Here is a 24,509-nt window from a genome sequence, read left to right as displayed (position 1 = left end):
CACAATCAGATTACTAATATTAAACTTCATTAGTATTAGATAAATGTACAAATATTGTGAACTTTATTTAAATAGAAAACAATTCACCGACAAGCTGTCATTGAAAATATAAGTTTGTATACTTATTATACTTGTATACTTACACCAGGGAAAGGAAACACAGATAGAAGGGTTAGTTATTGCACTCATTAACTTCTATCCTTTATTTCACTTCAGCAACATCAGTTAAAATTATTTTGTTTATTTGGCATAACCAAGATTTCCAATCTAATCTTTACTTTTGTGACTCCCAGCTTGGACCCTGCCAACAACACTAATCAATAAAACACCATAACCTCAATCTTTGCGCGCGTGTGTAATCATTTATCTGTACAATGTGTACAATTTATCCACGAGTAAATGCTGTTTTGTGAAGTAATAAAGAGGAGCTTCACTGCACACATTATGAAATATAAATTACAACAAAGGAGGCCCTGAAGTGTTGAACAGCTGTTCAGTAGGAATGGGGGAAACATTTGGCTTTCAGAAATGCAGCAAGTGGTTTTCTCAGTTCCCAAACATTTAAAGTCTGTTAAAAGAAGCAGTTCCCAAACACATTAAGGAACGTCACTGCCCTGTGACATTTTTGTTACTGAAACATTTTACTGGCATCAAATTCAAACCGAGTAATTAATAAAAATATATAAATGTATGTTTCAATATTATAATTTATGTTATATTCAGACAAATACAAGTTTTAAATGACATCACTGCAGTTCTTACAGGTGTAGTCAGACGTTTACATACATGCACACCCATCATGGGCATAAATATATTGTAATTTTGGGCTTTTAATGATTCCTTTGAACATCTATCTATCTATCTATCTATCTATCTATCTATCTATCTATCTATCCATCCATCCATCCATCCATCCATCCATCCATCCATCCATCCATCCATCCATCCATCCATCCTTCCTTCCTTCCTTCCTTCCTTCCTTCCTTCCTTCCTTCCTGGGGAAAGAACAGTTCAAATAAATTAAAAATGACCATGATATTCATGCCTATGATGATTGTATTTAAACAACTTTCTTTGGAAACATTAATGTCGGTTGATTCAGTATCAAGAAAGGAAGGACAGAGGATATTGTCCAACATCAAAGAAAAAAGTGCTCAAACTAAGCAGCTTTAAAACAGGATTATGTGTAAAATGTAAACTTAAAAGTTGGAGGAAGCGATTATAGGGCCATACAAAGAGTAGAGAGCTGGGGTAAGAGCCTTTGTGAAAAAAAGCAGAGTGATCAATGAAATGTGTGAGAATACAAGAATCAGCTATAATTCATTCAGAGAAGGGACCCCTTAAGCTGTCACTGAACATCTTCTCTGTCTAGCCGGTACAACCGTGGAGTAGCAGTTTTGAAGGGCTACAATGAAAAACTCATTATGCAGCCAAGGAAAGCCGCCTCAGTTGTGTTTCCCCTTCATAAATCTTCCCTTTCAGAGGTAATCATTCACCTTGATGAAGAAAACGAGAGGCCGCAGGAAAGGAAAATCTGTCTGGAAACATTTGTTGCATCTCAACATTCATGCAGCCTGCTGAGAGAAACACTTGTTACTTATTTATCCTTGTTTAAACATGAATGTGCACACAGAGACAAGTACAAAGTACACTTAAAGGACCAAAAGTAATGAGGGGTGATAAAAAAATATCACTATTACATTGCAGTGGGTCAGTCTGGACTAGATTTTAAATACTGGGTATTGTAATACATTAAAATTGCCAATGTTGTTGTTTGGGGCTCTACTCAGCTCTTCCCAGGAGGGTGGCACAGTTCCCCCCCCCCCCCCCCCCCCCCCCCCTTTTGGTGGTCCTCTGGGGCCTCTGGATATCTGGGGCCTGGATCTCCTCCATACCTGCTTCATGCCCTGGCGGACGGGGCTATGGCTCCCCACACTCCCTAGCAGATCGTTACATGGAGAAACCTTTGGAATACAAGCATGCTGATCCACACAGGTGTGCACACAGGTGTACACACAGGTGTTCACAGACGCGGACTACACCTTTCTTGGCTGCTGCCTCAAAGCACATTGTGCGCTGTCTATCTTGCGTGCAGCACAATATCGTTTAATATTTAGTATCTACTGTTATCTACTGCTAGCTAGTTTATTGTGATGGTGCTGTTTTTAGTATGTTGCTCTTTTTTTTGTTTGCTTTCTCTTCTGTTTTTTTTTTCTCCATACAGGTGATCCAGGTGTTTTGTTTGTTTTTCTTTCTTTCTTCCCCCCTTTCTGACCGTCTCGGTTTTCTTTCTCTCCCTCTCTTTCTTTCATTCTTTCTCCCTGTCCTATCCCCCAGTCATGTCTGTCCCGTTTGCAAATAAATACATAATTATAATAAAGGTCAATCAAATGGACCAATATGGCAAGGCCATGATGATCCACTTGGTAAAATAAATCCGCTTGGCATCTTTCTTGGCCTTAAGACAACAATTCTGATGGCTAAAGATCCAAACGGGACACACACACAAAAAAAAAAAATTGTCAATGTTGTTACACCTTATTTTCCTGTGTTTGGGTTGATAACGGTTACTAAACCTCTCAAATATATGTATATTTGGCTCTAAATTGTAATGACCATAAGCGTAATCGACACTGTATGTTGGTACAGATAGAGTAACCATCGAACGTTTTCTAATGAGAGCGTTTCCTAATGAAATGTATATATAAACCATTACTAACAGCTGTTCTGGAAAGCCTTTCCACCCAATTTCCACAGCCTGAAACCCCCAATGTACTGTTCTTGAAGTACTATTGCCACCTAGTGGACAAAACAAGTTGTGCGCCGTTCTATTTCATCTATCAGTGTTACTTGAGCTTCCAGCTACACCGGTCAAAAATCTGTCAATTTCTTGTAAATGTTATCTATCAGGATGCCTTGGAGGGAATTTATTACATCTGGGACAAAAATCCGCCGCGTCCACAATATGGGTTCAAATTTAATGGTCACTGTGACCTTGCAAAATATATTTTTAGTTATAACTAAGTTGGAAATTCAGACAGATATCAAATACATGACATGGCATTACATTTTGAATCTGAAGGGCTGAAGACACTGTTGGCGACTGGACTGAAAGTGAAAAAATCTGTGAATGATGGAAAATTTCTCTGACATTAAATCCTCTGTGTATTTTGTGCATGTAAGTAAACTCTTGTGATAATTAACTTTTAGAAATTATTTATAAGATAAATGATGAATGTTTAGCTGGATAAAAGTTCATATTCATTCATAGTTCACAGATTCTTGTTAGGTCTCATCAAAATGTAAATAGTTTTATTGCATTTGACTGTGAACATTTTACTTCATTTTTTAACTTTTTAGGCTAAGGAAATCGCATACCTACATGCACATACCCCAGCAAATTGCGGCACATCTTGCTACAAACCCCTTTTGGACTTAAAAAGACAAACAACAACAACAAAAATCCAAGGAGCTGACAGGAGAAAAAAATGCTGCTGTGTGGGGAGGTATTTGGAAAGGAGCTCAAGAAAGTGTCGACACTTAATGGCCAGACAGGACTTGGAAAGCTTTGTAAAAGCATTCAAAAACAGTTTGACACTATGTGCGAGGAGACTGACAGAAAACGGAAAGAAAAGGAGAAGTAAGGTTGGATCTTAAAAGAAAATCTGAGCATCCAGCCGAGTGAGAGTGAGAAGGTCAAAAAACACCAAGCGACAGAGTGCAAACAAGGCAATGAGGTGAAGCTGTCACTAAACACAACAGCAAAGCTGGCAGAGGGGGGGAACCATTGAGTTTAAAACTCTGTAGGAGCACTGTGGAAAAACTTCATCCAAGACAGCTGAATTTTCAAACTTGAAATGATGGCACTGGTAGGAAAACATTTGGCCAAGCTGAAAACAATTAAGCCGAAACACCACCAGAGCAAAACTGAATGCCAGAAAAATTTCAAAGCTTTGGAGGACTGTCTCAGATGTGAGCTGGCAGCAAGAAAGAAAGAAAGAAAGAGAAAAGGCTTCAGAAACAGAGAAGAGACAATAAAGAGAAGCAGCTTTCCATGGTGAGGAGTTTGTCAACATGGTGAGAAAGCTGGAGGAGGAGATCAGGCTCATGAGCCATGCAAAACGCTGAGCTAATGCCATTTTACCTAATCGTTTGAGTTACATGATAATATGATGGATTGTAAGATTTTTTCTTTTCAAAATGAAAATAAAATGCTTTGTGTGTCTTTTTAGGAGCTTACCTTATAAACTGAGGTAAAGGCAAAGCCGAGATGAAAATGGAGAAGGCGAGAAATGGAAGTAGTAGATAAACAGAAGAGATTAAGAAAGCATGAACATAAAGGGAAAAAAGTTGAAGAAAGAGCAACATAACAGGAATGCAAAAATAGAAAAAGAAACAACAAAAAATAAGGAGAGATATAAACGAAAAGAAGGAGGAAAGCAGAAAGACAGAAAAGTAAGTCTCTCTTCCTAAACCCCATTTTCCCTTTTACTTAGTAACTGCAGTTAGGTCCATATATATTTGGACAGAGACAAATGTTTATTTTATAATTTTGGTTCTGCACATTACCACAAAGAATTTTAAATGAAACCACTCAGATGCAGTTAAAGTGCAGATTTTCAGCTTTAATTCAGTGGGTTGAACAAGAGATTGCTGCTAATGACAGCCTGATGTCTTGAGGCTGCTGAGAGAATGTCTTTAACATTGTCAGGCCTTTACTGCAGCAGCTTGTTTGTGGGCCTTTCTGTCTGAAGTTTAGTCTTGATCAAGTGAAATGCATTTGAAGAATATTCCACTTTTTTGCTTTAATAAACTCCTGGGTTGCTTTGGCTATATGTTTTGGGTCATTGTCCATCTGTATTATGACGCCCAATCAATTTGACTGCATTTAGCTGGATTTGAGCATGTCTTTGTACACGTCGTTGAACACCTCAGAATTCATTCGTCTGTTTTTGTCCTGTGTCACATGATCAATAAAAACTAGTGTCAGAGTGCCACTGGCAGCCATGCATGCCCAAGCCACAACAGTGCCTCCACCGTGTTTTACAGATGATGTGGTATGCTTTGGATCATGAGCTCTTCCATGTTCGCTTGTCTGTTGACAACGAACTCTTCCAAATGCAAGCACCACATTAATGGCATAATGAAGGAATGCACACACCCGCCCATGAAATACATGGGCCAATTAATCCAATTACTTTTGTTCCCTTTAAAAAGAGGGTGGCACATGTTAAGGAGCTGAAACTCCTAAATCCTTCATCCAATTTGAATGTGGATACCCTCAAATGAAAGCTCTACACATTATGCCCATGTCCATTATATAACAATAATTGTATTTGTATTGTGTCCAAATATATATGGACCTAGCTGTAAATACACCTGGCATTGCAACAACTTAATAGCAAAAGGTATAGATATTTAGCTGTCTGGCTACGTGAACATAATCCTGAAGATAAAGCAGTTTTTTTTGGTTCTGTATAGGTTTTACTGGAGTGACTGCATTTTATGCAGGAGAAAACACCACCATCCTGTGACAAAACTTTAGAACTACATCAAAATAGTCCCACAGAACTTATATTAATATAAGTATATTAAATTACATTATAGTAAAAACATTTTTTAAATAAAAACCACCCTCAGATGCAAAAGCGGCACACAAAAGCCAGTTTTGTTATCAACAAAACTGTAGTTTTTACATCTAGTATATATTTTTTCCATATATATGATGGAAACCTCTAGACTCCACGCAACTAGAAAAAAATCAACACTGGTTAAAAGAGAAATATGGATAATGTGGCAGCTATTTATTGATGATATAATCCCCCTGCTGTAATCTGTGCCCATACACCTATATCATTACTTCTTGTTTTTAATCTTGTTAAAAAATATAAAACATGTAATACCTATCATGATGATAACTTTAGTTCATCTTTCTGGTGAAAGTAGATGTTTGCACATTTATTGGGTTACAGTTGCCAGTCAATCATGAATTATGTTTTAGTGTCCATAAAGCTTTTAAATATGTTGGTGGATAAACGCTTCTAACAATGGTTATAGCAATACAAGAAAATGTCAGCAGTTATTTCAGTAAACTGATCTGTTAGAATAAATAATATGTAAAGAGAAAAACCGTCATGTAAGTTAAGTTCCAAATAAGACATCATTGACTATCAGCCCAATCTGCTACTATTCTTGTTTTAAGACTTCGTGAGTCATGAACGTTTTCGTGAGACATCGGTGTGTTGGCCATGATCAAGACAGTTGCATGTTGCATGGCGAGCTGGCTTTGGGAGGTCTGTCCATCGGGGAGTGTTTTTGCTATAAAGGAATGATGGAATGAGACACACTTCATTTTATGTCTCCAAGTGCTATTCAGCACCCAAGGTTCGCCAAAATATTGCATTGCAGTGAAATCAGTTAATTACTTCACCTGTCGGCTATCCTGCCTACCGTGCTTCCTGTTTTCAACCTCTGGGCGTGTCTGTGACGCTCATTTCGTATTCGCGCGAGAATACGTTCGTTACAACTTCCTCCATTGAAGCGCCATTTTCGGCCTTGTCACGGGATTACAGCATGCTGTTCTCAAACAGATAATAAGACAAGTGTTTAGAGTTTTGATACCGGTTTTCCAGTATTTCATAAAATGGGGCGAAAAAAGAAGAAGCAGATGAAGCCATGGTGCTGGTATCCTTTTTGTTTCGACGACAAAATGCCGCTGTGGAAAGACGAGGGGCTACATGTTAGCTCGACAAAGGGAAGGCCCAAACTAGCCTCTTGACGCCCTAAAGCTTGCGTTAGCGTATCGACTGGCACTCACGAACTTAAGAGTTTTGCTGGTTGATTTTTACTTAATGAGATATTTTAAAGCTGTAAAATACTCGGTATCGGTTGTATTTCATTTTTAGTAGAGTTTGGGTTCGTGGTGCTGGTTACAGGAAGCGAATAATACCTTGGATATTAACGGCTCTGTTAGCATTTAGCTTCGTTTATGATTCAATCGTCAGGACTGATCCGTCTTTAGATTTGTGTAACCAGCCGATTTGCGCTACTTAGTCGCTGAGAGTGATGGTTATTTTAAGCAGTTCTTATGTTATTTTGCCGGCTTGTATGGTCGCTGAATTTTGATCTTGTACAGTGGGCAGTCCTTAACTTCAGTTTCCAGGTACTGTAATCGAGATTTCGACGATGAAAAGATCCTCATTCAGCATCAAAAGGCAAAACATTTTAAATGCCACATTTGCCACAAGAAGTTGTACACTGGCCCTGGCTTGGCTATTCATTGCATGCAGGTATGGGTTTTTTAATTATTAATAACCTTATTAATATTTGTAGCATCTTTGTTTAAAAAAACACATTAGTTACAGGTAATCGAGTAGTTATTCGAGTTTGTGGTGACTCACTTTGCATATTTTTCAGGTGCACAAAGAGACGATTGACAGCGTACCAAATGCAATTCCAGGAAGAACAGACATCGAGCTGGAAATCTACGGCATGGAAGGAATTCCAGATAAAGACATGCAGGAACGAAGGCGAACGTTAGAACAGAAATCACAAGGTTTGTTCACCTATGCAAGGGCTGTGCTTATGTTGACTAAAACCTGGTTTATATTATAGGGTTTGTAATATGATGCATGAGTCTTAGTAATCTAATATAGTGTTATGGTATGGGTTACATAAGATTTTGCTTAAGTGTCAACATTTTCTATTTTCAGAGAGTCAAAAGAAGAAATCAAACAATCAGGATGACTCTGATGAGTCTGATGATGATGAAGCTGGACCGTCAGTTCAGCAGGTCACTGTGGTCCAGGCCCAGGCAGGCTATGCTGCTCAAATGGCACAACCTGGGATCCCTCCTGTGGCTGGAGCACCAGTGATTCCTCCTGCAGGATATCAAGGCAAGGATTTTAATTTATTTTTTTACAAACTTAAAAATCTATGCATCAACTACACATATGAAACAGGCTTAGCAGCTGATCAACTTTTAATTCCAGTTGCAGTTCTGCTTTTTAACTAAAACCGTTATTGTGTTGAATTGTTTTGCAGTAGTTTACTCATGTCGCCGTTCTTCACATCCTTTTCATTTCCTTTTGCCAGTCAATAGAAGTTCAAGTTCATTCCAGGTTTATTTCAGTTTAAAAGTATTCTTTTTCTTTCCAATTGAATTGTAATTCTAATGCTAGGAATCCACTAGCATCCACAAATTCATGATATTTTTAAATGTTTATGCTAGATGGATTTTACTGCTGAATCACAGCTGCATTTAAGGAGACATGGGAATTTGATTTCTGTAGCACATTACGTAACACATTCCTGCTGGATGTGTCTCTAAATTCATCCACAATCTCAGATAATTGGTGTAATTGTTGGGCACGCATGACCCGTAATTAACCAACAAATCCATCTCAGTATATATATCTTAGTATTTTTGTAAGTTTTTAGCTACCTTCTTAAAAAGTTGACAGTATTAATGCAGTTTGTCCACCAGAGAGCACCAACAAATAATTTTTGTTCAGCGGTTGTATCTATTTTAACCCTATAGAGGATCTGTCATGTATGCTTTTAACACACTCCTTCAATTTTTTGCCACAAATATCTAAATATATGACTGAAATCATTCAAGAAACTAAATGGAGCCTGTGTAAATGTAGTTTATGTATGTGTATCCTTTTGCTGTGTTTATTTGCCTACTTGTTTGATTGTTTGTGTGGCATGATGAGTTATTGCTAAATAAATCTTCTCTAACCCGTTGTTACAGGAATGCCTCCTATGATGCCCGGTGTTCCTCACATGATGCATGGCATGCCTCCTGCAATGCCTGGAATGCCACCAGGGTAATTCATTTACTAACTTTTGATTTAATAGTAACTTTACTATCCAGTGTTTTGTCTGTAGGGATAATACAATCATGGCGCTAACTGAAATGCAGTTTTACTGTCACAGTCAGATCAGTGTGTCCAATTTTCTGTGGGTCTCTACTTTTTGCAGTATGATGCCAATGGGAGGGATGATGCCCCCAATGATGCCAGGGATACCTCCGGGTGAGTTGTGCTTGCATTTCAAAAACAACCATTGAACTTATATTACACAAAGAACTAAATTTGACAAATGTGATCATGTAAACACTTCTGATTCTGGTTCCGGTTCATCCTACAGCAGTCCCACCCCACATACCCCCAAGGCCAGGAATTCCTCACATGGCCCCAGCCCCTGCAGTCACTCGACCAGCCGCACCAGCGGCCCAGCCAGCTGTCACCAAACCTCTCTTCCCCAGTGCAGCACAGGTGGGCATTGTAACCCCACTAACACACATGCAGTGACTTCTTTAGACATTTGCCTCAAATAGATGTTATTGTTTTCTTAGGTCTCATGTTGTTAATGTAGTTTACTTTATCTGAAATTAAACCGTCAACAGCGTGTTTTATGATGACGTTGTATACATAACAGGATTTTTCCAGGCTCAAAATTTAGGCTTGGAATCTGTGTCACTTGCTCATATTTGCTACATTTCTGGTTGATTGATAAACAAATCGTCAGAAGTAGAACATAAAAGAAACCCCACTCAGATAAGCTGGTTAAAATTAGTCTTGTATACCAGGGGGAAGAAAACCCCTCATATTTTATTTCCCATTTGTTCTTGTTTCTGATGTGTCCCTTCGCTTTTCTAACCTTGTTTAGGGTATATTGTAAAGGGTAAAATTCAGAATAAAAAACATTGTAGACATGTTACATGCCAACGCTGTGGTTTCCTTTCCACCATGCTGCAGATGGGCTCTGGTGTTCACAGCAGCACAGCAGCTGTCTCCTCTCCATCTGCAGACCCTCAGTCTGCGTCTCCCCAGCCTCCCTTTCCTAATATGCTACAAGTATGCTCACAGACAGGATTCTGTGCTCTGTGGCAGCTGCATGTTGAATATTTATTAACACTGCCTGTAAATTCTGAATTTGCAAACTTAAACATGGCTGGATACTAACCATATTTGCTTCATAAGTCTACTTGTGCACCAAAATAGCCATGCTGGCCATGATGTTGGTGTCACAGGATGGGCATCTCTGACAAGAACTGACATGTTTTGTTTGTGAGCTTCATTAGTGTGCATGCGCTTTAGTTAAAATAGGCCTAAGACGAGATTTACATTAACTTTATTAAGAATCTTCCACTCTCTCTCAACCTCAGGAGCATGATCCACTTAGTACTTAACAAATTTTGCAAGATTTTTGTTTTTCTCCCTTAACCCGAGTTCTTCCCATCTGAAGTGCTATAAATACTTCTAGTTCTTCTCCATTTAATGTAAAATTTGCACTATGGTTGAGACAAAATAGTGCAACAGCTTTGTTCCAATTAAAATAAAATGGAAACAAATTAATTGGGTAATTAATGTGTAATTTGTGTATTTAAGCTTCAGAGTAACCAAGTCATGAATACACTTGTACATTACAGTGCTTTAAAATGTAAAGCTTAAATCAAATGATTAGTTAACTTTTTCATTTTTTTTAATGTTGTTACTGAGATGTCATCTTTTCACTGTAATTTTTAAAATTAATTTATTTGGGGGTTATTTTCATTCCTTTTTTGCATATTGCAACATTAAGCTAGTATCTTATTATTAATTAAAAAAAATCAGTTATATGTATGGTGTCTTTGCACAGGCCCAGCAGACTGTTCCAGGAGTCGCAGGAGCTTCAAGTTCCCTCAGCACAGCTGCCTCCACTGACCCACCCAAAGCAACATTCCCTGCCTACACCCAGCCCTCTGTCTCTTCTTCTTCCACTTCTTCTAATCCCTCTAGCAGCACTGTGGCCAAACCCCCAGCCACAGTGACCAGTAAGCCTGCTACCCTCACCACCACGAGTGCAACTAGTAAGTTGATCCACCCTGATGAGGATATCTCACTGGTAAGTTGCTTGAGCTTTCTATTTTGCCCTTTTCACAGTAAGTAATGACTGATACATATTTATAATAGCACATTGGGCAATAGACAATAATAGACTGGTGCAGTATTTGACCACCAGCTTGATTCTATATATCTTGATCGTAATTCAGCTATATATTCAGAATATGTTTGAAGCGAAACACTTTGGTTGCACATCCTTAATACTACTTAGTAGTTCTTCTTTTGTGGTTATGTTAAAGGATGATTCTGAACTTGAACATCCTCAGTCTGAAATCAGGGCACGTCAACATTGGTACAAGTTCCTCATCATTTTTTTGTACTGTAAAGGGGCATAACAAAGTTTCTTTAGTCTGAATGTTTGTTCTGTGCGTTGTCCCTGCCAACAGGAAGAGATGAAGGCCCAACTTCCTCGTTACCAGCGTCTTGCACCAAGACCTGGTCAGGCCCATGTGGCTGCTCCCCCAGTGGCAGCTGTGGGTGGTATAATGCCCCCACAGCAAGGCTTGCCACCACAGCAGCCAGGCATGAGGCATCCCATACATGGTAAGAAAATGCTTTTTTTTTTTTTTTTTCCTGTTGGCAGTGTACAAAGTTGTTTCTCTGTTCTAGCAAACTCCTTTTTTTTGTGTAACTCACTGTTCTACCAGCTTGTGCTCATTACCTGTCTGTGGATCATCTTAGTTCACATTTCATTGAAAGCTTAGCTTTTTCTCAGATGTCTCTGTCAAGTAGGTGTTTAATTAAAAAAAGAAACAGCAACAGAAAAAAACAAGTATATTTGGCTGTTTTAAAAATATAATTAATTGAATTTTGTAGATTTGGACAGGAAGGTGTATGGTGCACAGCAGGTGAGATCAGATGTCCTTTTGAACAGTAGCATTAAAACACTCCGTGCTCTTCTCTCTGTAGGTCAGTATGGTGCCCCTCCTCAGGGCATGCCAGGCTACATGCCTGGAGGGATGCCTCCATATGGGCAGGGGCCTCCCATGGTGCCCCCTTACCAGGGAGGCCCTCCCATGGGTATGAGGCCTCCTGTCATGTCTCCGGCTGGACGCTACTGAAGCAGCAAAGCAACCTGCACATTAGGTTTGAGGTTAACACCTTTCTATCACCCTTGTGCTTTTTCAAACCTAGCTGCAAGCAAAGAGCATAAAGACCAACGGTGGTGAAGACAAATATTTGTTAGAACACATGGACATTTAACGTAACATCTTTATTTGAAAAGAGCCAAACACCACATAAGTTTTTAACAACTATAACGTTGTTAACTAATTACATGTGAGGATATATTTTTCCCCTTAGGTTTCACTCAGGTTCATAGAAGTGAAGTGTGTTTAAATGATTCATATTTCTTTTGAAGCTGCTGGAGTTTCATGAACGTACCAACTCCTTACAAAGGCAAGTTTCTCTTGTAAACATTTAATCATATTTTTGTTTATTTCTTTTGGTGGAATGATTGAGGCCCTCACAGCATGCTTAGATGCTGTTGGACATTCGTCCCCAACCTTGGTTGGTGAGGGTCTCAGAAACTGGTTCCAGTTACGTAGTCTATAAACTCCATGACTCATCAGGCTCTAGTTTTATTCTTTTTTCAGGTTTGATTTAAATATTTCCTGGTCCTAAGTCTACTTGTATGCATCCTTTGTAATGTTTTATCAATCTGTTGTAATAAAATCCATCTTGAAATCCAATGCTGGTTTGTCCTGACGTGCGTGGAGGTGAGTCATGAAGGTTTGTACTGATGTCTTTTGTTTTTCTGCACAGCTTAGGGATTTGTTTAATGGCAGAATCTTATCAAGTAGACAAAGACCAAGTTTGCCATCATCTGTTTTTTGTTGAGTGCATCCATCATTGCCTTAATAATAGACTGATTATTAAAAATAAATTTTAAAAAAATCCTTTACATAAATTCAGTAGCCTAATAAAGATTTTACATGCTTTAAGTTTGTGTACTTCCAGCCAAAAACTGAGATGTTGGCTAACTTTTTGTTCCAAAATACTGCATGGTACCTGTGATATGATGGAATTAACTGCATATTAAGCAATACAGTTGCAGTACACCCAGTCTGCAATGAAGGAAAAGCTAAGTTTCATTTCTGACCCATTAACTCCTACACACACACACACACGGTTGACTGCTTTAATAACATTGGTGTCTGTCGTGGTCATCTCTCTATTATGCATTGAAGAGGGAAAGCAAAACAAAGCCAACAGCAGCAGCTCTGAGTTTACCATATTTGTTTTTTAAGGTGAGGACTTTGCTATTTACTTTAGACTTCATTATAGTGTTAATCACTGTCTGCAGCGTAGTCCTTATTTCTGCAGTCTCTTTCTCCCTGCAGTTTTTTTTGTTAAGAGTAACTAGCACTGTCATTTCTATAGGAAAGATAAAATGCAAGAACAGACACCTGAGGGTCTTCTTGTGACCACTGCTAACCCCTTAATATTATATTTCTAAAATGATAGTAAATCAATGTCTCTTATAATTTTCAAAAGCACTTTGTTTGGCTGGTCTTTACCACAGTGCTGGCCTGTGTTGCGTGGTTTTGTTCGTGCTTTTAAATCCTAGACGTATCATAGTTGTCGGACATCTGCGGTTATCCTGTTACAGATTGCTGTCTATAAAGCAATCCATGAAAGAACAGACACCACAGGTGTGCAAATCTGAGTGTAGTGCATATATGGATTAAAAACAAAAAATGGCAGTTTTTTTTTTTTTTTAAAGAAGTTCTTGTAGGTATTTGATGTGGCACAGTGTTTCCTCTGCCCATATCACTTACTGCTTTGTATTTGTTTTTGTCTGTAGCCCATCCATATCAGCTTTTCAGCCTTAAAACCCAATCAGCTGGCATGACAGGTCAGTTAAAACTCAGTAAGTACCTGATGATGTTCTAGTGTGGCTTCATCCTCTACATGTGGATGTTAGGCCTTGTATTATTAAATTTCACACCAATCAGCCACAGCACATGAACACTTGGACTACGCGTCTCCCAGCAGCAGATTTTAAGATGATTAGTGTCACTTCATCTGTGAGTGGTTTCAAGGTTGTGGCTCATTAGTGTGATGTCAGAAGAGCTGTGCCTGAAGTGACATTAAAATGTGCACTGAGTTTGTCTCTCTTGTCCTGTCTGAGTTTGAAAATTACAAACATGGTAAGTAGTCGTGGGATGGGCCGCCAGTGTCACTGGGGCTTCTGCCAAAGGGTCAGTTCACCCTGATTTCGCAAGTGGTGTCTAACGCTTAGTTTTTGTGCTTGCTAGGTAAATTCCAGCATCATACTAACTTTGCACATTGACATTAAAGAATTTCTGTCAAATGTTTCACACCAACGTGATTGTTCTCCTCTGGGAAGTTCCCTTCAGTCCCAAGAATCATCACTGTTTTTGTTCCTTGTAATAAGTAAAATGATCATATGCATTTCCCCTGAAGTGTTTTTGGTAAAAGCACCATGATTTCAGGATTAGTCTTATATAGCAGTAAAAATAAGGCTAAACTTGAATTTATTTATTTTTTCTTCTCCTTGCTGTCTTACACATTCTCCAAAACAATATCACATTTTTTCCTGAACATAAAATTGTAGCGAGAATATCTGAACCAAAAAGAAGCAAAACAGGACACCACAGGTGAGAGCCGAGGGGAAAGTTTGTTTTAAACTTGGGTGAACTAACTCTTAAATTCTGACATAAGAGCTAATGTCTGTAATACGTAAAGTGAAAGTATTGATACTGGTTAGGTGTTTTTTTTTTTTTTGTGTGTGTGTTTTGTTTTGTTTTTTCAGCTTTTTGGGTGTGTTTTTTTTTTTTTTTTTTTTTTAAAGGAGGGGGGGGGGGGGGGTTAGCATCAGGCTCATGTTTAGACCAAGCTGTTGGATTTTAGATGAATATGTTCTTTGTGCATAGCTATGAGCCTGTCTAACATGTGCTTCTTATTCATGTCATAACGGTTTTCTGTATCGGATGCTTTATTTCTCTCTCCAGATAGTAAAATAAATATAAGCTGTCATATAAAGTACAGAAATAATATGTCAATTTAATAAAAATAATTGAAATTTTCTGTTGACACTTGTTTTCTTTAACGGGTCTAAAAAAAAAAAATACATTCTGGTTTATAACATCCACGTGTTCATGCTTGTAGGCATTCAGAAACTATCTGCCCCTCTACGAGTCACTGCTCCGTCACAGAGTATTAGTCAGATTTTAACCCCAACTTCATGATCACTAAATGCATGTTAACCCAAGTTAAGGTCAGAATTGTGATTTACTGCTGATTAACAGATATGATTAATAGTGAAACAGTGAAAACCTTGACTTTCAGTGGAATCTAATTTCTGTTAGTGTAATAAGTTACAAAATTTAACATCTATTTCCTGTACTTCACATATTGCAATAATCTGATATGTGATGGCTGAGCTGCTATGGCTTTTTTTTAATCCCCATTTAAAAATAAAATAAAATGTACTTCAAGTCCTTCCGTTAGTCACGTCACACTAGGCCTTCAGCAGTTCTGTTGGCTTCCGGTTAAATATTGTATTGTTTCTGCTCCTCACCTGTCACATGAATCCTCTGTTCATAGTTATTTTACATGCAAATTTGTTTTGACTTGTTAGGTACTTTTGTTCTTACTGTTTTTAACTCTTCTGTGTCACGTGACCTTGAATGTTTTGAAAAGGCTCCTAAAGTAAAACATGTTTTTGCACATTATTGCACATAGGTGCAAAACTTCATCAAGGTATTTGTTTCACTTGCCATCGAGTAGTCTGTGTACAATACAGTATTAATAAACCCTGTGGCTGTGTGTTAACATCTAGAGGAATTAGTGATGCATTTATTAAACCTGATTTTATGGTTGTAAGCATGAAAACAGTGGACTTGCACCAGTAGTTTGCAGAAGTATCACGAGAGTGTCTTTAATAGTTTTACTTAATAGATTTTTATTTGAATGCATCTACATTCAGCCACTGAAGTAAAGATAACAGTTCAAAAATAAAGCGAGTTCTCAAACTGTGACTCATTATTCAGAAAAATGCTATAAAGCCACCTCTGACACCTAATTGTGGTTTTCCTGATACAAATCTAGAGCACGAAATTAGTTTGTGCAGGTCGAGGTTGCACGAAATGCACTTTTTTCTACCATGTTTCAGTTGTTGATGCATTCAAATAACATCACACTGCTGTGCTAGTTCTGTTTTTCTTATATCTGCTAATTGGAATGTGAACAATAGCATTATGAATGTTTTGATAACTGGAATTCCCCATAAGTCAGAAACGATGAGGATTCTTATCTAGATTAACGAAATACTCTGTAGTTTTGTCTGTAGTTAGAAGGTGAATCGCTAATATTGAAGAATGATCCAATTGTCTTATAGCTGCGACCAAGTTTATTTAACATGTGCTGAAGCTGTGAAAAGCCCAAAAAAGGATATCTCTCAATCTCTGTTACATTCTTCAGTAAAAACTTGAGATCTGAATGTTTTCAGAGTACTTTCTTGAGTTTCTTGATTAATTTTTCAGCAATAAAATATCTTTTTAGCTCCCTTCAGTCACCGGACCTATTTTCTAGTCTCTCTCCAATGATGCAAATTATCATCAAAAAGCAGACACATCCTGTTCACGGACGAGTCTTCAGCATCATTTCCTCTGGGACATACAGAAATACTATGTGAGGAAAGTTTTTTTCCAAAACATGTGAAACCCAATTAATGCAAATGAAGCTCTGCTATTGAAGTTAATTGAAGCTAAGACAAAAGAGAGCATGTGCTGCTTCTTTCTTTAGAGCCAATGCTCAGCAAATACACAATATGATCCTAAACTGTTTCAGCTGAGGTGTTAAATGCTTTAATTCATGGCTGTAGGAGGAGCTGATCCAACAGTCGTGATGTTCATTTGTTCGCGCTTCCTCTTGTGCATGTCTTGAGGTTTGAAGGTGGAGCTAATGGAGTTCCTCTTGGTTTCATTTACTGTAAGACACACTTGAAATTCAGTTTTTTACACTTGCATCTCTGCTGTTATGGTTTCCATCAGTGGCTTCCCACAAGATCTTAAGTGTGTGATGTAAAAGATGATTTGGATCCAATACCTTGCTTTTTTGTGGGCTCTAGTCATCACGCAGATTGGGTTTGGTAAGTTTGGTTGTGTTCCTCAGGCTGGTGGCTGGTGGTGGTTTGATCACTGGTTTTTCTTTCAATGTGAATTGTGCATGCGGCACAGTGGTTGGGGTAATTTCTGTGCGAAGGAATCTGAAGTCACTTGGAGTGCTGGTGGATAAAATGATAGAAGCAAAAAAGAGCGAACTGGAAATCTGTGAAAATAGTCTGGTCAGATTTATTGAACTTTTTTGCCTTTTGTTATAGTGTGAAATTGAAATATAGTCACTAGGCAAGTCTAATGTCTATTACAATGATAGATTGTAATCTAGACTTCAAACATACAATTTGTTTTACATTCTGCTAAACAATACTCTTCATATTTAATATATTTGTTGCCCCCCACTGCAGTAATTATCTGTGAAATGTTTTAAAAAATATGTGAAAATTATCTTTATTTTTCCAACACTTTAAAACATGCTTATCTAAAATGGAAATTAAAAAGCAACTAGAATGGTTTGCAAATCATTTGAACAATACATTTAACGGAAAAAAATGTAGAGAGATTTTATGAACAGATTTTGAATTTTTAACATGTAACAGCTAAAACCTTTAAAAAAAAAAAACGAGTGGTGAAACTTATTATGTTATACAATACTATCATGAGTCAGAGGCATACTCTTTCAAAAGTAAAGATGGGAAGTGGTTCACCGCTTTGTGATCTTGGCGTAGAGTGCCAGTTGGTGCAACTGGTAACCTGAAAATCTGTCACATAATGCCGTTTGGTTTGAGAATAACATCCTTTTCAGTGAATATCTTCCTTATTTTAATAAATGCCAAACCACATTTTGCATGTAGTACAACAGAGCGGCGCATTAAAGAGCTTATCTTTCGCTAGAAACATTTGTTTAGGTGCATACCGTCTGTATACATATACAAACACATACACCTTCATTGCTGGTATTTACATTTTGCATACCCCAGTTTTATGGAAATTTGGGCTAAAAATAAATTATGTTTAGTTCTTCTCTGTTTGTGATGTGCTTCTTTTTTTGTCATTTTAATTTCATCTAAAGCTCACAGTGAGATTCGCTTCTTGAAGCGGCATGAGGGTGAATCTGTCGTTCTTCCCTGTGAGATTGAACAGAGGGACCCAGCGCCCCTGGGAGTCTACCTGAAACGCACCTGGCTGAATCATAAAGAAGTGCTGTTCAAGTACACCAAGGAAGACTTTACAGCTGACAATTCTGCTGACAAAAGCCGCATTAGCGTCAGTGGAGACCCGAGCCTTCATTCTCTGAATATCACCATCTCTGAGCTGAACGCCAGCGACACAGACCGCTACTACTGCGAGTTTGTCGTGGAAAATCTTTCCTCTGCAGATGAAAAGATACCATCAAAGACGGAATTCTTCCTCCTTGTTGGTGCTGGTGAGTGTACTTTTTGATTTATTTTAGGTTTAGCATTAAACTACACTTACACTTTCCAAACCGTATTACAGTGCTAAGACAAAGCTTTTTTTCTTTGGGGATGTAAAAAGCGTAACATAGCGTCTCAGCAGTGCCTCAAACATCTTAAAAGTTTAACAGAGCAGTTATGGTTGTTTGTTTTTTCCTAAGTATGGCACATTTCCTCCTTAACATATCATGCCAGACTCATGCACATAATAAAATCAGATTTGGAACTTGATCCTTACTAGTGGCACCCATATCCATTATATTGTTTTTATTCCCTTTCCCTTTGGAGATGTCCCTGAGTCAGTGGACACTTATCCAGAGTACGTGATAGAGAGATGTGCTGGGGGTTCAGCGGTACTCCCCTGCCTCCCTCAACGTGGGGAAGGCTTGGCCGTGGAGGGGGTGATTCTAAAGAGGCAGAAGGGTCGGGGACCTGTAGAGCTGCTGTACAACTCAAAGCAGCACCACAGCGGCAGCCGTTCTTCCTCCTCCTCTCAGTTCCCTGTTGAGAGGGTCCTGTTGTCCTCTGCGCCCGGCCCCGGCGGCATCACCTACAACCTCACCCTGCAGCAGCTGCAGCCAGAAGACAGTGCTTTGTACAGCTGCCAGCTGCTTCTGCACGGTCAACCCGATAGCAGTACCAGCCTAGGGAGACGTGTATTCTTTATTTCTGTACAAGGTGGGTCACATCACAGTGAGGGTTTCTCACCAGGTGACTTCAGCTGACTGGCATTTGCTGTTCAAGATGAAAGAAAAACTTCTTTCCATACTAATTGTGAAAATTTCTAGCTTTTACTAACAAAGCTGCCACTGATGATGTAATCAGTAACACTGTGTTACTGTGGGGCTTTTACAGCCAGCAAAGCTTATGGTCTGTATTAGTTTCACATCAACAATGTTCCAATTTCTTTTGCACTTTTTTTTTCTCTGTAGGCATGTGAAAAACTGATAACACAAAGACAATAGCAGAAATTAATATGTTGTGCATGTGAGATAAGTTTAATAAGGTGCTAACCAAATCAATCTGATAGCGCTAGTGATGAGAACAGGAATATTTCTGACTCATTTGCTTTGATGGTATCTGGTATTGAGGGGTTGTTTCTGAATGTAGTGTGAACTATATCCTTTAAGCTTATCTTCAATTTGGAAACAACTGAAAGCTTTTTGTTTTTTATTCTAATGAAGTCTTATTTTAAAGTTGTAATCATTTGTGTCATGATGTTCTACATTTCCCCCTCTGTAAACAGATATCCTCTAATCTTCAGCAGGTTTAGGGATGTGTACACTTTGTTTTTAAGGCTTTAAAGGTCATTGTGCTGCTTAGCATATCTCCTGCTTTTAATGTGCAAACCAAATCTTATCAGATGTTTGATAACATTTGCCTATTTATGAACATTTAGGGGATTTTTTTTTTTTTTGGAGCTGTTTATCCTAAAGTTTGCAGAAGTTTCCACACTGTCTGATATCCTTTTGAGATATATTATTCGAACTGCAGCTTAAAACTAAGAAGGAAATGACTTCTGATTCTGATTGTGTGTATGTTGAAGAAAGGGGAATGGTAGGGAGTTTCACATTTTCAACACGTCTTCCTCTTTCTGCTTCTCCACAGGTGGTCATTGGTGCGGTTGCTCCAGTTACTCCTCTCTGCTCTACGTTTTGTCATCAGCTGTGGGCGTTCTCCTCCTCCTCCTGCTCCTCACTGGATGTGTCTTATGTAAAGTGAGTGTCTTTTTTTGATTGTGATGTGCTACTTTGAGTATGCTCGTACACAGGGGCAAGAGAGTGAAATCTAACTGAAGCATTAGCACAAACAGCACCTGTTTGTTAAGATCATGGCTGATCTGCAGCTCACCACAGAAACCGCGCTGGTTTCACAACTTTGTGCAGCCAGTTATCAACATGTTTGTCTTAAAGTTCAGTGAAGAACACTTTCAAAAACCCTCTTCTTCTTCTTAGTTTAACAAATTTGTATTATTTGCTTACATTATGTGCTTAAATTGGCCTTTATTTTTTCCAAGCAAGGGTCAGGTTAAGAGTTCCCACTAAGGATGTCGCCTTGAGAGAAAATGACAAACTTTGATTTTGACACAGGAAATTGAGAATGTGTGTTAAGTCTTTGTTTTACTTCTCTTCCTTGCTCAATGATTGTCAGGGCAAAGCACGCCACAATGCGAAGTCACATAGTCCGGCCCCTATCTACGAGGAGATGAAGTCTCCCAGTCAAAAAGAGGCCCCTCTCCGTCTGAAGGACATGGGGTGCTCCGAGTACAGAGACAGCCCAGCGAAGAGGTCCTCATCAGAGAACCACTATGAATCTCCAAGAGCAGCTCTCAACAGCATCAGAACCTAGAGCGACACTCGCAACTCCAGTTAACACACAGAAGAAAATGTTGCAGTTGGACATTTGTGTCTGAACTTGGCTGGTGGGGGTCAGTTCACTTTCTGGTTTGGCGTAAATATTTTTCTGGCTATGTGCATCCTTTGTAATATTTTATTGATCTGCTGTAATAAAATCCATCTTGAAATTCAAAGCTGGTTTGTCGTGATGTGCGTGCGGAGGTTTCATTTCATTTGTCATCTTGTTTTTGTTGAGTCCATCCATCACCCTTTAGGGGGTCTCCACAGTGGATCACTAGTATCCTCCTTTCAGTATACTGAGTCATCTGAGGCTTTCCTCATTTCTTCCTTCATGGCATCTCCATATTTAGCATTCTTTATTCCATGTCTATGCTTTGCCTTGCTTCAACTTTTCTTTTTCCTTTTCATACAATATTAACAACAAAATTAGCTCTTAGTCAAGTTTCCTGGTGAAACCACAATTGGCAGTGTTGATGTCTGACTAGTTCCCCTTCCAGAAAGCGTTCACATGGCACCGCAACAAATTCCTCTATCGCTGCTATGAGGCCCAGGAAGGGGGGAAAACCCAGCACGGCCTCAGGTCATTTAGTGCAAAAAGACAAACATGTACCTCAACTAAAGTGGAATCCTCGCTTTACTTATCTACTTTAAGAAGCTTAGCGGTTGGCTGTTTAAACATTCAACTCAGTAACCAAATTAGGCCCAAAGCAAGCACACAACACTCACACAAACCCCCCATGAACTGACTATGTTATTATACTTGCAGAGAGAGAGAAACTCCACACAGACCAAAACTGATAATATCTCACACCTGCCCAGGTGTCAACACACACCACAATTGCAGGTGCACAACTCAAATTAACTATGCAAAGAAACAGCTGAAATTCAATCAAGCTCTGAGGGCTTTGATAGAGCAGCTGTGACCCAGCTGTGACCAGTGTCACTGTCACTGAAAACAAGCCACACCACCTCATGGACATCTGCAAAGAGACATGCCGCACAAAAAGGCTGAAAGGACAGCCAGGTGGAGGGGTTCATCAGATAATCTGTACCTCATGTGTCCTTTTGAACCGTAGCATTAAAACACACCGTTCTTCTTTTTCTGTGGGTCTGAATGGTGCTCTTCCTCATCACCTGAAGGGATGTTTTTTTGTGAGAAGAGGCCCCCTTACCAGAGAGGCACTCCAACAAGTATGTCATGTCTCTGGCTGGGTGCAACTGACACAGAAAAGCAAAGAGCATAAAGACCCATGGTGGTGAAGACAGATATTTAGTGAAACTTAGGTTTCACTCAGGTTCATAGAAGTGAAGTGTGGTCACATGTCTCAGTAATCTCTGTCTAATGCATTAAAGAGGGAAAGCAACACAAAGCAAACTGCAGCAGCTCTGGATTAAAAGCCAACTTTGTGAAACTGAGTTAACATTTTGTTCTTTAAAGTCTGGACTACTATAGTGTTAACCACTGTGTCTGCAGACACCAACGGTGCAGTGTACTGCTTATTTATTTCTGTGGTCTCTTCCTGCCTGCCGTTCTCAGAATGACTAGTACCGTCTTTTCTATAGAAAAATAATACAACAAGAAGTGATCATGACCTGTAAACAGCTTTTTACCATAGTGCTGGTTTTTATTGTTGGGTGGTTTTGTCTTGCTCATGCTATATTCTGAACTTTGCATAATTATCAGTCATCTGTGGTAATTCTGTGTTGGTGATTGCTGTGTATAAATCAACCAGTGGAAAGACAAATGCAAGAAGTGTGCATTTCTGAGTGTGTACTGCACATATAGATTAAAAATAATGGTAGTAAAAGAAGTACTTGACGTGGCACAGTATTTTCTTGCCATTATTGTGTGAGTCCATCCTCTGCATTTGGGTGATAGGCCCATGTATTACATATGAATATCATACCAATATGGATATGGTGCTAATGCTCCCTATGTGTGGTTAAATAAAATAACAAATGAGAGAAAAGACTTAATGTCAATGCTACTAGCAAACCCCTGATATCACAAAGTGAGTCACTGAAGAACCCCTCAAGAACCTTTCTGGGTATGCTACTACTACTCCTACTACTTCTACTTAGAACCATTTTAATAATGATTACACAACAAAGTCAAGAATTGGTGGTGAAACTCTTCCATTAAGTTCTTGCAGTTATGTTCAACACATGAGTGTTTTTCAACGTTTGTGATGTTGGTTAGTTACACATTTCCTTTTGTTCGTGTCTTGAGGTTTGAACGTGGGACCAACGAAGTTTCACTTTGCCTCAAATGTTCAAAGTCCTGATCCATTTGCTGTATACTCGCAGTTTATGTCAGTAGATTACCTTCTAGGCTTCAATTAGTGCTTTGCGGTGGTGTAACAGTGCCTGGCATAACTGTGGGCTTTTGTCATCACACAAAGTGGGTTGGTAAATTTTTTTGTGCAGCTCAGGCCGGTATTTCGATATTTTGGTTTCAACTTTCAGTGGGAACTGTACGTGCAGCTGTGGTAATTTCTGAGCTGAGCCACAGGAAGTCACTTTCTTAAAGAGCTAGTAGATATTTTCTAACATTTCTTATAATATGATATGATTTCAAAATATACCCTGAAGCCCAACGGCCATAGCGTCGTAAGTATTCACACACACGAACGACCGTCCAAACTTTTTTTGATCACCACAGCAATAACCAGCTGTGAAATTGTTATAAAATTGAAACCTGTTTTAGTTTTAAAAAGTTAAAGAAAGCAAGACTGTGATGATTGTAAAACGATATAAACCAAACATACATATATAACTGAAAGCGTTATTGATTTTCAGATGTGCGTGGGTGTCGACGAGGTTTACGGTCAGTGAAAATGTTGGAGGTAAGAGGCCAGACTACTCGAGCTGGAACAATTTTTACAACCAATGCATGCAGAAGAGCAGCTCTCAAGGCTTACCACCACCTTGACCATCAGCCAACCTCTGGCTTCTTCATGGCTCTTACAGGTTCTGAAGCATATGCTTTACATCAGTTTCACAACAGCTATGAACCTTTCGTTGCATGTTTGTGTACAAGTGTCTAATGACGAAGATACCTGTCACTGACGAAGACAGGAGACATTAAAAACAAAGCTTGGTTTCATGACGTGGTTTCAGTCAGTTACGAGGATGTTTGTCTTAAAGTTCAGTCAGAAACACTTTGAAAATCCTCTTCTTCTTGTTTGTTTAATACATTTTTATTAGTGCTGAAATACAGTATTTTTTCCCAGGTAAGTCACGTCAGCGTCAAGTAAGAGTTCCTGTTGAGGACGTCATCTTGAGACAAACTTAGATATGGGAAATCGAGAGTGCGCGTTAACTCTGTTTTCCTCTTCTTTCAATGAAAGTGGAAAGTGCGCCACCATGTGAAGTTACATCCTCACACCTAAAAGGAGATGAAGTCTCCCAGTCAAACAGCAGACCCCCCTCCATCTGGAGGAAATGGTGTGCTCTGAGTTCAGAAGTGAAGTGAAGAAATATAAATTGAAACTACAAAACCCAGAGAGTGCCCCTCATCTCAACACCATCATAAACTACAACAACTTGCCAACTCATCTGGTCCAAACAAATTTGACTCCAGTTAGCACGCAGAATCTTTTCATTATATATAATATGTTTTGAATCTGGTGCATATTGCCAGTTTGTAAACATGTTTGCATTTGGGTATTTCTGTAAAGACTTTATTATACATGACCAGTGAGCAAAATGAATCAAAGT

The 24,509-nt window shown here is 38.9% G+C and overlaps 2 protein-coding genes across 7 annotated transcripts; both read left to right on the top strand.

Annotated features, from left to right (window-relative positions):
• The first annotated feature begins 6,506 nt into the window (after positions 1 to 6,506).
• znf207b (zinc finger protein 207, b) lies at positions 6,507 to 14,482 on the top strand. 5 transcript variants are annotated; one of them, XM_085161694.1, is made up of 12 exons: positions 6,508 to 6,684; positions 7,163 to 7,289; positions 7,417 to 7,555; positions 7,713 to 7,895; positions 8,756 to 8,831; positions 8,986 to 9,038; positions 9,154 to 9,281; positions 9,765 to 9,863; positions 10,648 to 10,893; positions 11,279 to 11,435; positions 11,802 to 11,978; positions 12,253 to 14,482. In XM_085161694.1, the coding sequence occupies exons 1-11, from the start codon at positions 6,644 to 6,646 to the stop codon at positions 11,951 to 11,953; spliced, it is 1,401 nt and encodes a 466-aa protein (XP_085017820.1). In that variant the 5' UTR covers positions 6,508 to 6,643; the 3' UTR covers positions 11,954 to 11,978; positions 12,253 to 14,482. The 5 variants fall into 5 exon arrangements, with proteins under 5 accessions (XP_085017821.1, XP_085017820.1, XP_085017819.1 ...); XM_085161695.1 differs by having other exon boundaries at positions 6,507 to 6,684; positions 9,157 to 9,281; positions 11,802 to 14,482; XM_085161693.1 differs by having other exon boundaries at positions 11,802 to 14,482.
• LOC146516718 (uncharacterized) lies at positions 13,657 to 20,962 on the top strand. Of its 2 annotated transcripts, none has more exons than XM_085161704.1 (5): positions 13,657 to 13,749; positions 18,051 to 18,404; positions 18,721 to 19,110; positions 20,041 to 20,150; positions 20,584 to 20,962. In XM_085161704.1, the coding sequence occupies exons 1-5, from the start codon at positions 13,743 to 13,745 to the stop codon at positions 20,779 to 20,781; spliced, it is 1,059 nt and encodes a 352-aa protein (XP_085017830.1). In that variant the 5' UTR covers positions 13,657 to 13,742; the 3' UTR covers positions 20,782 to 20,962. The 2 variants fall into 2 exon arrangements, with proteins under 2 accessions (XP_085017830.1, XP_085017829.1); XM_085161703.1 differs by lacking the exon at positions 13,657 to 13,749 and adding an exon at positions 14,701 to 17,010.
• The last annotated feature ends 3,547 nt before the right edge of the window (positions 20,963 to 24,509 follow it).

Source organism: Neolamprologus multifasciatus, chromosome 6 (genome assembly GCF_963576455.1).
Source record: "Neolamprologus multifasciatus chromosome 6, fNeoMul1.2, whole genome shotgun sequence".
Lineage (NCBI taxonomy): Eukaryota > Metazoa > Chordata > Actinopteri > Cichliformes > Cichlidae > Neolamprologus > Neolamprologus multifasciatus.
This window is presented reverse-complemented; position numbering and strand designations above follow the sequence as displayed.